This window comes from Mastigoproctus giganteus, chromosome 1 (assembly GCF_048544385.1).
Source record: "Mastigoproctus giganteus isolate SK-2022 chromosome 1, ASM4854438v1, whole genome shotgun sequence".
Classification (NCBI taxonomy): Eukaryota; Metazoa; Arthropoda; class Arachnida; order Uropygi; family Thelyphonidae; genus Mastigoproctus; species Mastigoproctus giganteus.
In genome coordinates this window covers 173,266,746-173,281,702 of record NC_143575.1, presented here as the reverse complement: position 1 = coordinate 173,281,702, position 14,957 = coordinate 173,266,746, and the positions used below count along the sequence as shown (strand labels likewise).

General features: G+C 36.1%; 1 protein-coding gene across 3 annotated transcripts in view; it reads left to right on the top strand.

Annotated features, from left to right (window-relative positions):
* IFT46 (intraflagellar transport 46) overlaps positions 1 to 14,957 on the top strand; it is a 181,465-nt gene that overhangs the window by 61,831 nt on the left and 104,677 nt on the right. For all 3 annotated transcript variants that reach the window (XM_090375072.1, XM_090375065.1, XM_090375080.1), the window contains exon 5: positions 9,174 to 9,248. In XM_090375072.1, coding sequence (XP_090231198.1) covers positions 9,174 to 9,248 — 75 coding nt within the window. The remainder of the gene's footprint in view (positions 1 to 9,173; positions 9,249 to 14,957) is intronic.

Sequence of the window (14,957 nt, the reverse complement as noted above, 5' to 3'; positions counted from 1 at the left end):
TTGGACTGTTTTGAAAGAGAGAGCGGGAATTATAGAAGCCAATTCAGAAGAACAGTGCCCATGGAAGTATCTGTAGAAGAGGCATGCAGCAGAAACAGTATGTGTATGACACAGCGAGTGGAGAGACTCGTGCTTTGTCAATGATATATAGGAATTTTGCTAGCAGGGAAAAGGAGGTGATTATCCCTCTGTATAAGGCAATGGTCAGGCCACGCCTTGAGTACTGCGTACAGGTCTGGAGGCCTCATTTTAAGAAGGATGTAGATTTACTTGAGCATGTACAGAGAAGGGGAACAAGATTGGTGAGGGGAATGAAGGGATCCTCTTATCAAGAGAGGCTTAAGTTCTGCAAATTGCAGTGGCTGGAGACTAGGCACCTGCGCAGTGATCTGATTGAGGTGTATAAGGCCTTGAATGGGTTCAGCACGCTGAATTCTGATGGGATCCTTCCACTTGTTCAGATTACGAACCTAAGGGGGCATAAATTCAAATTAAGAAAAGACAGATGTAGATTAGATGTGCGGAAATTTGTCTTTAGCCAGCAGGTGGTTAATTGCTGGAACAAACTTCCATCTGTCGTTGTGGAAGTTGATAGGTTGAATAAATTTAAGGAGGAACTGGACAGGCATTTGGAGGGAATGGTGTGATTTTTTTTTTTTTTTTTTTTTGGCTGATGCTGCATAAGCTCATACATTTGCTTTCTTGCATCACATGCCACTACTACTACTACTCTGTTCGAGATGAATCATTAATTAACCTAACCGCCTTCTTCTGAATGGAATCAAGAAGCCTGAGAGAAGTTTTGGGGGCGCCACCCCCAGATGTGGGAAAAATATTCCATGGTAGGGCGGATTTTCGATTTATACAGAGTGAGCAGCTGTTTGGAAGAAAAGTAATGCCGAGAGCGAAAGAGAAAACCAAGTTTTTTAGATGCAGAGGAAGCAACATTTGTAATGTGCTTGTGCCAAGAGAGATTAGAGGTCAGGGTAATCCCTAAAAGAGATATATCATCTTGCCTTAGAAATCGGAGTGTCACCAAAGATAAGCATAGGAGCAGAAGAATCCTTTTTGCAAGATATAATACAAGACTGAGTTTTAGAAGGGTTGAAATCAACTAAGTTGTCTTTTCCCCACTGGAGAATTACCTGAAAATCGGCATTTAAGGAAATGGTAGCAGATTTTCAAGAAGTTGAAACTGATTGAGCAGGGCAAGGTTTCTCAAAATGGAAAGTGGAATGCAATGTGCTATCATCAGCAAAACTATGGATAGGATTTCCAGTCAATGGAAGAAGGTCATTAATATACAAGAGGAAAAGAGTGGGGGGGAAAGAACTGAACCTTGGGGCGACGCTAGCATTAGTGGAGAAGTTAGAAGATAGAGAGCCATCTACAATCACCTTCAGGGAACTATCAGAGAGAAAACTGGATAACCAATAACAAAAAACAGTTGGCAAACCATAAGATGGAAGCTTGTTTAGGAGACCTTTATTTCAAACACGATCGAAAGCCTTTGAGATGTCAAGAGTATAACTACTTGTGTTTCACTGAACCTTTTCATTGAATTAGTCCATAAATGGGTAACATAAGCCAGAATATCACCAGTGGATCGACACTGATGGAATCCATACTGACAATCATTGATCAGATGGAAGGTTTCTAGGTAGTTTAAGAGTTGGCAGTTAATTGATTTCTCCATTACTTTAGAAAGAGTAGAAGTAATTGCAATGGGACGATAATTGGATGGGAGGGATTTGTCACCCTTTTTAGGAACTGGCTGGATATAAGCAAATTTCCAAGCAGAAGGAAAAACTCCTTTGGAATAAGAAAGTGAAAAAAGGCGGAAAAAAAGTTGAGGAGCACAGATTTTGAGAACAAGTGGAGAAATACCATCGAGACCTGGAGCTTTCTTAGCATCAAGATTCGCCAGTATCCTTCTGACATTCTTTTGACGGAAGACCACAGGAGGCATTGAATGGGGCATGTTGGGAATGGTGGGAGGTGTTTTACCAAGATCATTAATACATGAGTTAGAAGAAAAATGGGATGCTAGCAGGTCAGCTTTATCCTTGGCTGAAGTGACAACAGAACCATCTGGTTTGGATAGAGGTGGGAGCAGAGATGGGCAAAAGTTGTGGCCAATAGCTTTGGCAAGAGACCAGAATGCTTGGCTACCATTAGGGCAAGAAGCAAGTTTTCTACTCTTAGCCTTTTCAAACTCTAGTTTGGACTGATTAATAACTGCTTTACAATTGTTGCGAGCTTTGGTGTAAGCAGAAAATGAAACTGAAGAATTAGAAACAAGCCAATTACGATACGCAACGTTCTTCTCTTGAACAGCCGTAGCACATATATTGGAAAACTAAGGTTTAGATAAAGGAAGAGATTTTAAAGTGGGGCATGGGATAATGGATTCCATTCCTGCAAGAATAATTTCACTGACACGATCTGAGCAAATGTTGACATCAGGAGTTTTGAAACAGTAAATCGACCAAGGAAAAGAAGAAAAGAAATCTCGCAGGTCATCCCATTTTGCATTCTTGTAATGCCAAACAATATGAGGTTGGGAATAGCCATGAAATAAAGGCTCCATCGGAGAAGAGACAATCACCAAGTTGTGATCTGAAGTGCCTAAAGGACTTCTCACTTTGACCGTGTACTAAGAAGGGTTGTTTGTGAGAAAACATCAAGTGTGTTGGCTGTATGGTTAAGATTGTCTGGTATTCTTGTAGGTAAATGAACAATCTGTGCAAGGTCATTAGTAATTGCAAAAGCCTCAGCATCTCGACCAGCTGGGTCGGTGTGACTAGAAAACAGAAGTCAGCTGGAGTTGTGAACATTAAAATCACCAAGGAAAATTACCTCACTGTTAGGAAAGTTGGACTGGAGAAAGTCAAGTTGCAAGGACAGGAAGTCAAAGAGTTCCAAGTGATTAGTGGAGTTGGGAGAACGGTAGAGACAACAGATGAATTTGACACAATGAGGTAGAGAGATTTTAAGAAAGAGAAGATCAAAGAGAGGAGATTCCAAATTGCCAAGTCTCTGACAGGAATATCAGAACGGACATATGCACAAATACCACCTTTGAGGCGAAAAGAATCATACAGCGAATAATTTGGGCATCTGAGATGAGAGTAGTTGAATCAACAGATACCTGAGATTCTGTCAGAAAAAGTACATGGGGTTTGGCAGACTGCAAGTGGAAATGGACATCGTTGAGATTAGAATTGAGACCATGTATATTTGTGAAATGAATTAGGAAGTGTTTGGAAGGTTTAGATCTTTTAGCAGATAAGCTTGCTCTATTAGTTTGACAATTCATGGTGTATTCAATAGTAAGAAAAAGTGGGTGGGACATGCTGTATGAAGTAATGAAATTTTTGGATATGGCATACACATGGTAAGAATATACCCAGATCCTTGACATAACGTGGCCTCGACAATGCTCCCTGTATACACACTACTTGGACTCCCTCCAGTCACTATCTGGCAGAGTAGAGGTAGCAAGATTACACACTAGCTGATCCGGAAGCCTCCTAAAGAGTTACCAATAGGTTCGGCCCGGTGTACTAACTAGCGGCCTTCCCGCGAACACCGTTTTAGAGCTGTACCCTCGAAATGTAAGGAATATTGGATCTCGCTACGATGTTCATCATAACCTCAAAAGTCATCAATCATACTGCATGATGGAAGAGATGGGGAAGGGTTGACTGGAACTTAGCTCTAGAGACTAAACATGGGTTCCACCACTTCAAGCCTGCAATAAGCAAAGTGGTGGTATTACACTGGTTGATGAGAGTTATCTACCACCTAGTACTGCCTGGTAACATAGAGGGGCGGCATTCCTCCATGTGGTGTGGGCTCCACACCTCAACCCCTGCTTACGTTGGTTCACACCTGAGTGGTCACCCACCATGTACTTGTGCATGGAGGTTATACCCAGGATTACTAACAGTCCCACCATCGTGAAGGTGCAAGCAGAGGATTTGGCTGTCACAGACCGTCCGGCCTTCACCGAAATTGGGTCCACTTGACTTGAGTGTCACCCAAATATCAGTTCCATCAGCATTTTAGACTCCAGGTAGCAAGTACAGCTTGTCTGGCATATCTGAGAGAATGTCTCTGACAACTTCAAGGACCAAAGTTGATTAGTAGTAGTGCCTTTTGCAATAATGCAATGAACAGAATTCAAAGTGGGGGAAGAACATTTTGCAATAATGCAATGAATAGAATTCAAAGTGGGGGGGGGGAGAACCATATCCAGATCACAGATAGGTCCACTGTCAAAGGCTCTTGTAAAAATTTATAAAACTTCTACCAAGAAGTTTTATAAAATAATACAATCTACCAAAAGGTGTTACTTATAACAAAATTAAACCAAAACTCAAACATTATACTCAGAGGTATGTTGCTACTAATATTTTTCAATTAACTATCCAGTTTCTTTTACTGGTCAGTAATAACTATTCCTATCTTTAATTCTGTAACAACTCGTAATAAATATTTTTGAAACATTGACTGTATTCAAAACTATTTTAGGATGTGCTCTAGTAAACGTTATAAAGTTAATACTGTAATCATAAGTTCATTTAATACAACAGATAAGAAATTTAGTAATTTTACTCTTACCCAGAAGAATACCAGGTTCTGTAACCAACCTGTATTTCACAGTACGAGGGGTTTTTATTTATGATTTACAATCTTCAAATAACTACTGCTGCTTAATATTTAAGTGGCAGCAAATTACTTTGAGGACACATTTTGAGGGGCAGAAAAATGAATAGTAGCAATGAAACCTTTACATATAATGGGATAGTGGCAACTTCTACTGTACAGGAGAATATAAAAATGAACATTAGTTTACTGCAGTGATTGTTTATGAAGTCCTAATTGCATACTGTAATTTTTACTGCTGTATTATAAGTAGCTGTTTGTACAAAATATTGTGATGTAATAATAGATGAAGTAGCTATTATTTTTAATAGCTACTTCATCTGCTTAATAGTTTTCTGCAAACTGCTTAATAGTTTTCTGCTAAATACAGAAAACTATTAAGAAGATAATCAAGTTAATTTGCATCTTTTATACCAATAAATCTTCATAACAGTGCATATCAGAATTCCTGAAAACAATATAAATTTACTTAAATCACATAACAAAAATAGGCAAGCTGTGAATACAGAGTCAAGCTGTTTCTGAAACTGTTACAAACTTTTTTTTAATTTAGCATTCAGACTGCTTTTTTTTCTTTTTTTTTTTGTCATTATCACGTCTGTGGCTAAGGTTTCTTAACAATTTTTTTTATTTTTTATTTGGAAACATGGGAAAACATAAATTAAAAATTTCAAATACTTGAATAACTTACAATGAGACGTAGTGGATGTTTTAGTTAAAAAAAAAAAAAAAAAAAAAGACAACACATTAGGAACTCAGGTGTATGGAAAAAACACCAACAGTAGAGATACTTTAATTTCCAATCATTCAGACAATATCAAAATTGGGATTGTTATAGATCAATTTGTAGCTGTTATATTTCGTTATCACTTTGTAACTTTTCCATGCCATGTTTTTCTGCTTTATTGAACTGGCTAGTTTATTATTCGTCCATCTCGGAATTCTCCTTGAACTATATTTTCTTTATGGATTATATGTTTTCAAGGCTTCTGTGACTCTAACTCTAAAATCATGTCATAATCTCCTTTCCTGAAATCTCTGCTTTTAACAACTGCTACTTCTCTCTCTCTCTCTTCATCATATCATCAAATTTAGAACTCTGCGATCACTCGCTGCTAACATTCCTGTACTGTCAGCCCTGTAATGTCATCTGGTTCATAGGAGATGATCAGGTTTAGAATGTTCTTCCTTAGTACTTTCCCTAACATGCTGTTCCAAATAACAATCATCCAGTTGATTTAAAAATTTTGTCCCTGATGGTGAGTTGTCCTCCCAATTGCACTAGTCAATTAGGAGCAAATTGAAATAATAAGACATTCATATTTGCTCGCCCATTCCATAATACTAAGTCAGTCTGGTGTGACTTAAACGTTACCTAAGCAAAAATAAGAGCTGGTGTCTGTTATTGCCCTATACCAACTCTCATCCTAATATTCACAATCTTCTGATCTGTAGAGATTACTCCTACTGTCATTATACTTTTACTTCCAACTAACTCCTACCAAACAGATTCTGTATTTGCATTCATAACTTCTGAATTTGAGACAGCTTTTTTCATTGTCAAGCTGCTTTTGATAAGAAGCAGTCACATTTCCATCACTATTTCTGTCTTCCCTATCATTGCTAAATGTATTGTACATACTACAGTGAAAGTCATCATGCCCTGTTTCTGGGTAACACCATGATTCCATTAGCCTTCTTATGTCAGTTATTACTTCAGTTAATTGTCTTAAACCAAGAGTTTTAAGTCACTCGTCATGCTCTGATATTACTGTAAATATAGTTAAGACTAAGTTTTCTTGTATAGTTTACCACCCTGACTCACCCCTTGAAGTTTAATTTTGTTTCCCCAGTATTTTGCTTTCAGCCAGAGGATAGTTGATTGTTGGAACAAACTTCCATTTACTGTTGTGAAAGTGAGTATTTTGAATAAATTTAAGGAGGAATTAGATAAATTATTAGAAGGAATGGACAGGTGATATTGGAGTGTTTTTTTTTTTGCTAATGCTACATAAGCTTACTTCCTTGCATCATTTGCCAATACTAATATTAATTAGCTTCCCACTCATTTGAAAAATCACTACCCTCAAAACATCTTGTCAGTATTAACTGTTGCAGCAACAAACAGGTAGAACTTTTACAATAACTGCAAACATTACTTTAACCCATATCATTTAAATGTTTACCTATATTCTGATATTTAGGAGTTAAACAGGAGATATGAACTTACTGGTTCAGAACTAATTCCTGTCTAGTTAGCTTCTGGCCAAAGCCATATCTGTTTTATAAGGCTGCCATCCTCCACCTTGAGTTTTTTTTTTGTTTTGTGGAGGTAGTTGGAGTGAAGTTGAAGATGTAGTCACAGTGCCCCTTTGGCAAAAGCTACTTGAGGTATGTACTGTTTCTTGGGTTTTTTCCCCCCTTTCTCTATCTCTGTTTCAATTCATTTCCCTGCCCATTCATTTTCTGTCTATTTCCAGCCATAAATGTGTTGGAGCCCATATCATCCTAGTTAAGTCTATTTGTGTGTTAAAAACTTTAGTACCTGGTTGCCAGATGTACATGTACTTTGTTACTGAAAATGCACCATTGTGTTTGATATAGTATAAAGAGTTTTCATTGTGTTAAATTAAATTATTTTTATGCCAATATATCTCAAGCAGTCAACACTTCTAATAATATTTAGACAAACCTCACCCCCAGTTTTGCTTGGTTTAATGCATTAAATGAAATAAAGTGGGGGAAAAGAATATAAATATACTAAACGTGAAACCCATTCCACCTGAAGGTGCACCTTTAGTGCAGGACTGTTGTTTGCTTAGAAGGCCATTTCATTCATTAGCACAAAAGTTGGGATCTGTGCAGAGAGCTTTCACGTCTTTGTCTTCATGCTAATTCTGAAGTAAAGCTTACAAGAGAATAAATGACCAAATGAGGTGTCAAATGTGTTTAAAATTTCAGGTCTTTAAAAATTTCATTAGTAATCTGACATTTAGTATATTAATTTGTGGGTGCTGTTGCCTGTACCAATCAATAAGTACCTTATGGAATGAAGTTGAAAAAATAATTTAATTTAAGAAAATGAAAACTTTTTATACTATGTTGAACACAATGGCGCATTTTCAGTAACAAAGTACATGTAAGTTACAATGTCTGGCTACCAGGTACTAAAGTTTTTAACAAGCAAAGTTTTTAACATGTTTCAAAGCACCTTAAATGTAGGTGAGACTCAATTTTGGCATTATTAATTTGTGGTTTGTGTTTTGTATTATGGCAGTGTGCTGACAGTGCTGTCTATGATGAGTCACTCTGAACTATTTTGGTGGTAATAGGCTCTTGTGCCCAAAGCTATTTTCATTTCAACCCTGGTCAAACAAGATGCTCCTGATGTAAATGGCATTACAACTTTCTTGACATGATGTTTTGTAAATGAGTCATGTTTTATTAATTTTTCTGGATATGATCTATTTTTAAATGCACTATCTAAATATTGCAGTTCAGTTTTAATTAATTTTCTTCAGAACTATATTGAACTATATTACATACTTGCTTGTATAACACTTTTTTTCATGTTAAATGGATGGTGTGTATGAAAATGTAAAAATTTTCCTGTGTGCAGTTTTTCTGGATGATACTAGTTTTTAAAATTTGGTCTTCTTTTCAGATTTTGAAGTTAGAAAGTGAAGCTATTATTTTGTTCTAGCTCTTATGTATACTTCAGCCACTCATAGAAGCTGTTAAATTGATTAAAGAGACCTGCGGGTTTTGTTGAAAACTAATAAAATGCCATCTGAAAACTGAATAAACAGTTTAAGAGTTGCGTAGGTAAGGATTTGCAACGGTTTTCTACTACCAATTTGGGGGGGGGGTTAAATTCCATTCCCCATTAGGAGTCCAAATATTTGTTTATAGTGTCTTTTCTTATACCTGACATACCTTACTTCTGATAAAAATGATGCTAACTTTTAATGCTAGCCATAGAAAGAGATGTGTGAGCTTTGAGTGCACTGTCTTGGTTTAGTAGATGACAAAGATGGCACAAAGCGAAACCTAATCTACATTGGTGTATAGTGACACGACATCAAACAATTCTGATATATTGTCCTTTTCAAGTTTTACATTTAGTGATGATTATTTTATTGCTTTAATGAATGATATGGATTATAAATTTAACTTTAACTGTGTAAAAAGTTATGTAATTGTGTAAATAATATAAAAATAATTATGCTGATTATGCATAATTAATAATAAGGCAGAGAAATAAAGAAAACCTTGATTTATTGGAGTTAAAACACAAAAATGGTATTCTGATAATTGAGGATTTCCAAGTAGTAATAATAATGAAACAAGAATGGTTTATAAAGATCTATTGCTTTTATTTTTTTGTTAATGTTTAAAATGTTTTTATTATTAAATAATATATCTTTATTTTTTGGCACTACATTTTTTTAGCTAGTAGAATTGAAAGGATTTTATTTTTATTTGATCACCTCTTATATTAGGGCCTATGATCCTGCTGATTTTGAGCACCTTCCAGTATCCTCTGAAGTAAAAGAATTATTTCAGTATATCACAAGGTACGTATGTATGTATTGCTACTCAGTATTGTTTTCTTTAGGGTACATCAGGTATCTCCTTCAGTAATTTTTAATTATTTTTTTAAATCAGAAAGAGATGGTAAAATTATACACTTCCTCAGCGTGATACAGCAGTTGAAATATTCAGAAATGAGAATAATCATTTGCATCATCTTTTATTTGTTGGAAAATTTTAAAATAAATTTTAATTTAGTGTATTCCTATTGAAAATTGACACTGAATTCACCTATGAATCACAATCAGAACATTATAATGAATTCCTTCGAAAATGAAATAAATAGCAATGAAATGGCAGAAAACCTTGGTTTAGGCAACAGCTAACTGAAAATTTATTAAATTGCCACAGATCTTATATATATATAAAAATTATTTGAAATTGAAAAGGAAGAAAGACGAGAAACTTGTTAGACACTATATTCTTGCACCATATGCCTCTGCTAGTGCTAATGCTAAACTTTTGGAGTGAATGGATGGGTGAAACAGGAAGTGTTTTTTTTTTTTTTTTTTTTTTAAGTGATGCTATATAAGCTTGCTTTCTTGCATCATATGCCTATGCTAATGTCATTTTTTTGTGAAATTCTGGTGGTTGACACTTGAAGAGATGGCAAGATTGGGTGATATGCAACAATATATATGTGTGTGTGTGTGTGTGTGTGGTGGCAGACGAAAAAACTGCATCACTTTTGAATATTGCAAATAATGTGTTTTGTGCTGCATTGTGAGTTGCAGAAATGTTCGAAATGCATTTGTTAGATGGGATATATATCTCTGTGAAATCCAATAAAAAGACTTCACCTGATATACCTAATTGCCATAAATATCTTCCCAAAGGGTAAAATGTGTAATTAATGGAAATATGAGAAATCATGCAAATGGCAATCATGACAACCAAACATACATTTTATTGCATTTACATATACAAACTGAAATGACAAGTTAACATAATAGTATTATGTACTGTAAATCAGCAAAATAAGTCCTCAATATTTTGTTGTTCCTCCTCGAGCTGCAATTACAGCCTTGCAATGATCTGGCATAGAGTTAATCATCTTCTGGATATATGGTTGCCCAATTTTGTGGTACCACACCCTTACAATGCTCCTCTGCTGCTGAATCTTACTTGTTGGCTTCTTCTGAGCAATTTTAGACGGCATTATGTACCAGCAATTTTCAATAGAGTTCAAATCTGAACTGTTGCCAGCATTTCAAATCCTTAAGGGAGAAAAATGAGGGAAAACATTGGTGTAAATATGTTTTAAGCCTTGTGAGACAAGGAGACAAACTCGTCATTTAAATAGCATAAAACTTACCAACTTGGCTGTGTGACAAGGTGCTGAGTCCTGTTGAAAAATGCAGTTTTGGACGTCTGTGTGATGATCCCTAATAACAGGTTTCAGGCACTCCTCCAAGATAGCAGTGTAGGTTTCTGCATTCATCGTTCCGTTAATCAACTTAATTCGCCCCAGCCCTTTGCTTGTTATGCATCACCCGACCATCTGACCAGCAGGGAACTTTACTCGGGATGGTATGCCAATGATTTTCATCTTCTGACCTATCACTTCCCATTCGAGCCATGCAGGTTGAATTTCGATTCGTCAGAAAAGATGATGGTGTCCCATTGCTCTTTTGTCCAAGCAAGTCACTTCTTCCTCATTTGTTGGGTCTACAAAGGCTTCTTGGGCTGAGAGGCATGCTGACCACATTCCGAAAGCTTTGGATAGTTCATGCACTTTTTTCAACACCAGAGGACATCTCAAAGTTCAGTTTTAGATCAGGAGCACTAGCATGGCAATTACAGAGGCATAGCCATTTCAAATATCGATCTTGGGAAGGCATAGTCACTCTCTTATGGCCTGATCCAGGTCTTCTCTTCACATCACCAGTTTAGCGCTTTAATTTCAGGACCCTTGATACTGGTAGCAGCTTATTTTATCAGCGATAGCATGCATAGAAAGCCCTTCCTGGGACAAGGCAACAGCTACACTTTTTTTCTTGGTGTCAACTGAACATATGGAGCTATGCTTACGTCTCCGCAAAACAGGATACTAATGAGCGTGTATACCCTTCCAATGCTGTAGTTATAGAAATGACTGATGCAGTTACTGTCTGATGCAATAGAAGCATTATCTGTTGCAATACTTTTGCTTTGCAACAAACAAAATGACTGTAATCAAACAATATCTTATACATTTCACTACAAATGTTACTTATTTTAAGGTGATGCAGTTTTTTTGCCTGCCGATATTAATCATTAATACACTGGCTTTAATTTACTGAATTAATATACTGTATTTATATTGTGGTGGCAATGGATACACTACATCCACAATGTGTTGTATATTGTATTAATATATTGTGAGGAAGATTATAGTATTACAGTCAGTCCTCGTATAGCACGATAGTTGTGTTCCTAGAAACCCTTGTGCAATGCAAAATCGTGCAATACAAACAACAGGCCCTATGGGGAAAAATAGGGTTAGGTGCTGATCACCCAAGATTGAACACACATTTGTAACCAAAACATTACCAAACACAATAAATAATCATAATAAAATTATTATGATTTTATTTTATTTTATTTAATTAAATTTAATTTGATATTAAATAATCTTAATATTTTATTACAACTATTACATAATAAAATATTGCTAATGCTTTTGCTTCTATCATAAGCAAACTTGCTCTTTGTTTGATTTTCTATCCAAAGAATTGGAAGAGATGGAATGGCTTTCCATCTCTTCCAATTCTTTGTGTCTTGATCTAATGGATTTTATTACACTTTGAGTTGTTCCTGCTATGAAAATTGTTTTTATTTTCTCTGCATTCTTTCTCTACAGGCCTCATTTAGGCCTGTAGCACGTGCAATATCACTTGGTCTTTCGGCGCCTCCGTAGCCAGGTGGGAAGGAGCAGCAGTGCGTAGCACACGCTTCTTGATTAGACCGGGGTTCGAGCCCGTCACCACCAAATACGGAGGATGCGGAAAGGTCATTCAGGGAATGACCACCGCATATCCCGGAGCAATATGGCCTTAGTTGCTAATGCTCCTAAAAACCAAATAACAACAACAACAACAACTTGGTCTTTCATTTCGCTCAAAGCGTTTCACAATTTCATTTTTTTTCTCTATCGACAGAGGTGGACTGGCCATAAGCCTTACTGGAAAAACCCCGGTGGGCTGGAGTTTAATAAACGCTAGTATGAGGCCACTACAAATTTTCCTGGGTAAGAATTTTTGACCCAGTCCGCCTCAGTTTATCAATATTGCTTTTTTTTTTTTCTCTCTGAATCTGTAGTGTCTTCACCAGGATGCTTCCTTTTCACACCTTTTAAGTATTTTGCTCATTTTTAGGGAATAAAGCACAATTACAAAATGAGGAGGCACGCTTGATACACATAAACAAAGCTGCGCACATGTAGTAACTGAATAAACAACACCGTAAAGGCAGAGACACACTATTAACACCTAACTAGCTCACATTTTACTAAAGCACACTTCTGGGGGTTACTACCCCCAGAAGTGTGCTTTAGTAAAATGTGCTTTAGTAAAACTACAATAAAAACAATTTCCAGTTGCGTTCCTGCTAGTAGTGGAATCTGTTCTAAATGGCTAGTAAACTCTATCTAATTTCACTTGCGATAATATCAATAGCTGGAATTGTGTGGGTTTTTACGTTATTTTGGCGAAATGTGTTTCCCCTTCACTGACATAAAAAACATAAATACATTTTCAGAATCTTCTCTTCATTCCTATCGTGTTGCGTTCAGTTGGGGGTGGTTCCGCATTCGACTGCCATTTCTTGTAAACACAAAGGCGAATCGTGCATAAGCGAATTTGGTTTGTGTTATATACGATATCGTTCCCCTATTTATAAATTGTGTATGATTGAATTTGTGTAGTATAAACACGTGTTATACGAGAACTGACTGTATAATATTACAATATATACCTAGACGAATGGATGGAAAATGCATAGTATATATACAGAAGGAAAATATATACAAAACAAAAATATATGCCTTATCATTGGATACCCACAATTTGGGTGACTTCGTCTGGAGTTACCCACCCAAATTAAATAAATAAATTTTCTGTTTATACTCCAGGACGACCAAACGGTTAGAGGAGTTCACATGATAGATTGAATACAAGAAACTTTTGAAAGTAAAACAGTGATAAGGGGTTCTCTGTTTCTGTGATGATCAGATGATCAACTTACACTGTCGGAATCAGTTTTGAAGTGGAATAACCAATAATATATAACAAATAATAGAATTTAGACATTTTATAATTTAAATTATAAAATTGAATTATATAATAAGAAAGTTATATTAAAATACTACATAGTGCTCATTGATCATCATTGACCCGGCAGAGAATGTAGGCTGTTAGTTTAGAAATTAAAATAAGAATAAAGCATATTTACCATATCCAAGTAGACGAACCACATGTAGCCCATAGAGTGTTCAAAAAATGAAAATTCTGTAGTTTTATAACTACAGAATTGGATTAAGAATTTAAATGTAAACTTGTTTTGCATTTAAATATATCAGAATTTCGTGTTCTCCAAAAATATCAGCATTTCACATTCTCCATCTATACAGTTGAAACTCCCAGTGCCTTTCCAACAAAAAGTTGTTGTTTTTTCCCCCCCTTTGATTCTCTATTGAAAACAAGAAATCTCCATTAGTCATTGTGAAAACAGGAAAAATGTTACTTAGCCTAACTATTTCCCAAAGGAAAAAATAGTCTGTGCTCCTAAGTGAGGCGCCTCCGTAGCCAGGTGGGAAGGAGCAACAGTGCGTAGCACACGCTTCATGATTAGACCGGGGTTCGAGCCCATCACCGCCAAATACAGAGGATGCGGAAAGGTCAGAGAATGACCACCGCATATCTCCAGAGCAATATGGCCTTAGTTGCTAATGCTCCTAAAAACCAAACAACAAACAAACAACAAACTCCTCAGTGAAATTTTTTTTTTTTTTTTTTTTTTTTAAACAAAAAACTGTGCATGCACATGTTGTGTTTTGTGGTCACAGGCAATGGTATAGCTAATAGGAGGTGAAATTAGGTAAAGAATTAGGATAGAAATATACACTCCTGCCCTCATATAAACTAATAGCCCAAAGTCTGGAAAAAAACTAGTTGTGGAAAAGTGAGCAGAATGAATAATATAGAGTTAGAGTTTAGGTTATCCTGGAGTGCGATTTCCCGTCTGTGCTAGTAACAGCCCTGGATATTGTAGATATGTCCAGGGGTTGGATCAATAAATAGTTATTACATGTATACAAACATATAATAATCTTGTACTTAATAACATAATGATCAGACTAAAATATGAAATAGCAAGTGCTTAAAAAACAGTACTCATCTTTGAATAAATCTGCAATAATTTTTAAAAAAGGAATGGTAATTAAATCATTTAGGTGAGAAGGTAGAGTAAAGGAATTAAGGGGGGTGTTAAGAGTGATTTAACGAATTTTAAAATGGTCCCAAGGAAGTAGGAGTGCACATCTCCAATCCTAGGTTGTCATTAGAGAAGGAAGAAATCATTAAGAGTAAATTAAAATTGAAATTTAAAAATGGATAATATAGTATGACGGAGCCAATAGTCGTTACGAAGGACTTTCGTTGATTATAACATCTTCAGTTGGCAAATTGGGCAGGAAGTGAACGCATGCTGTATTT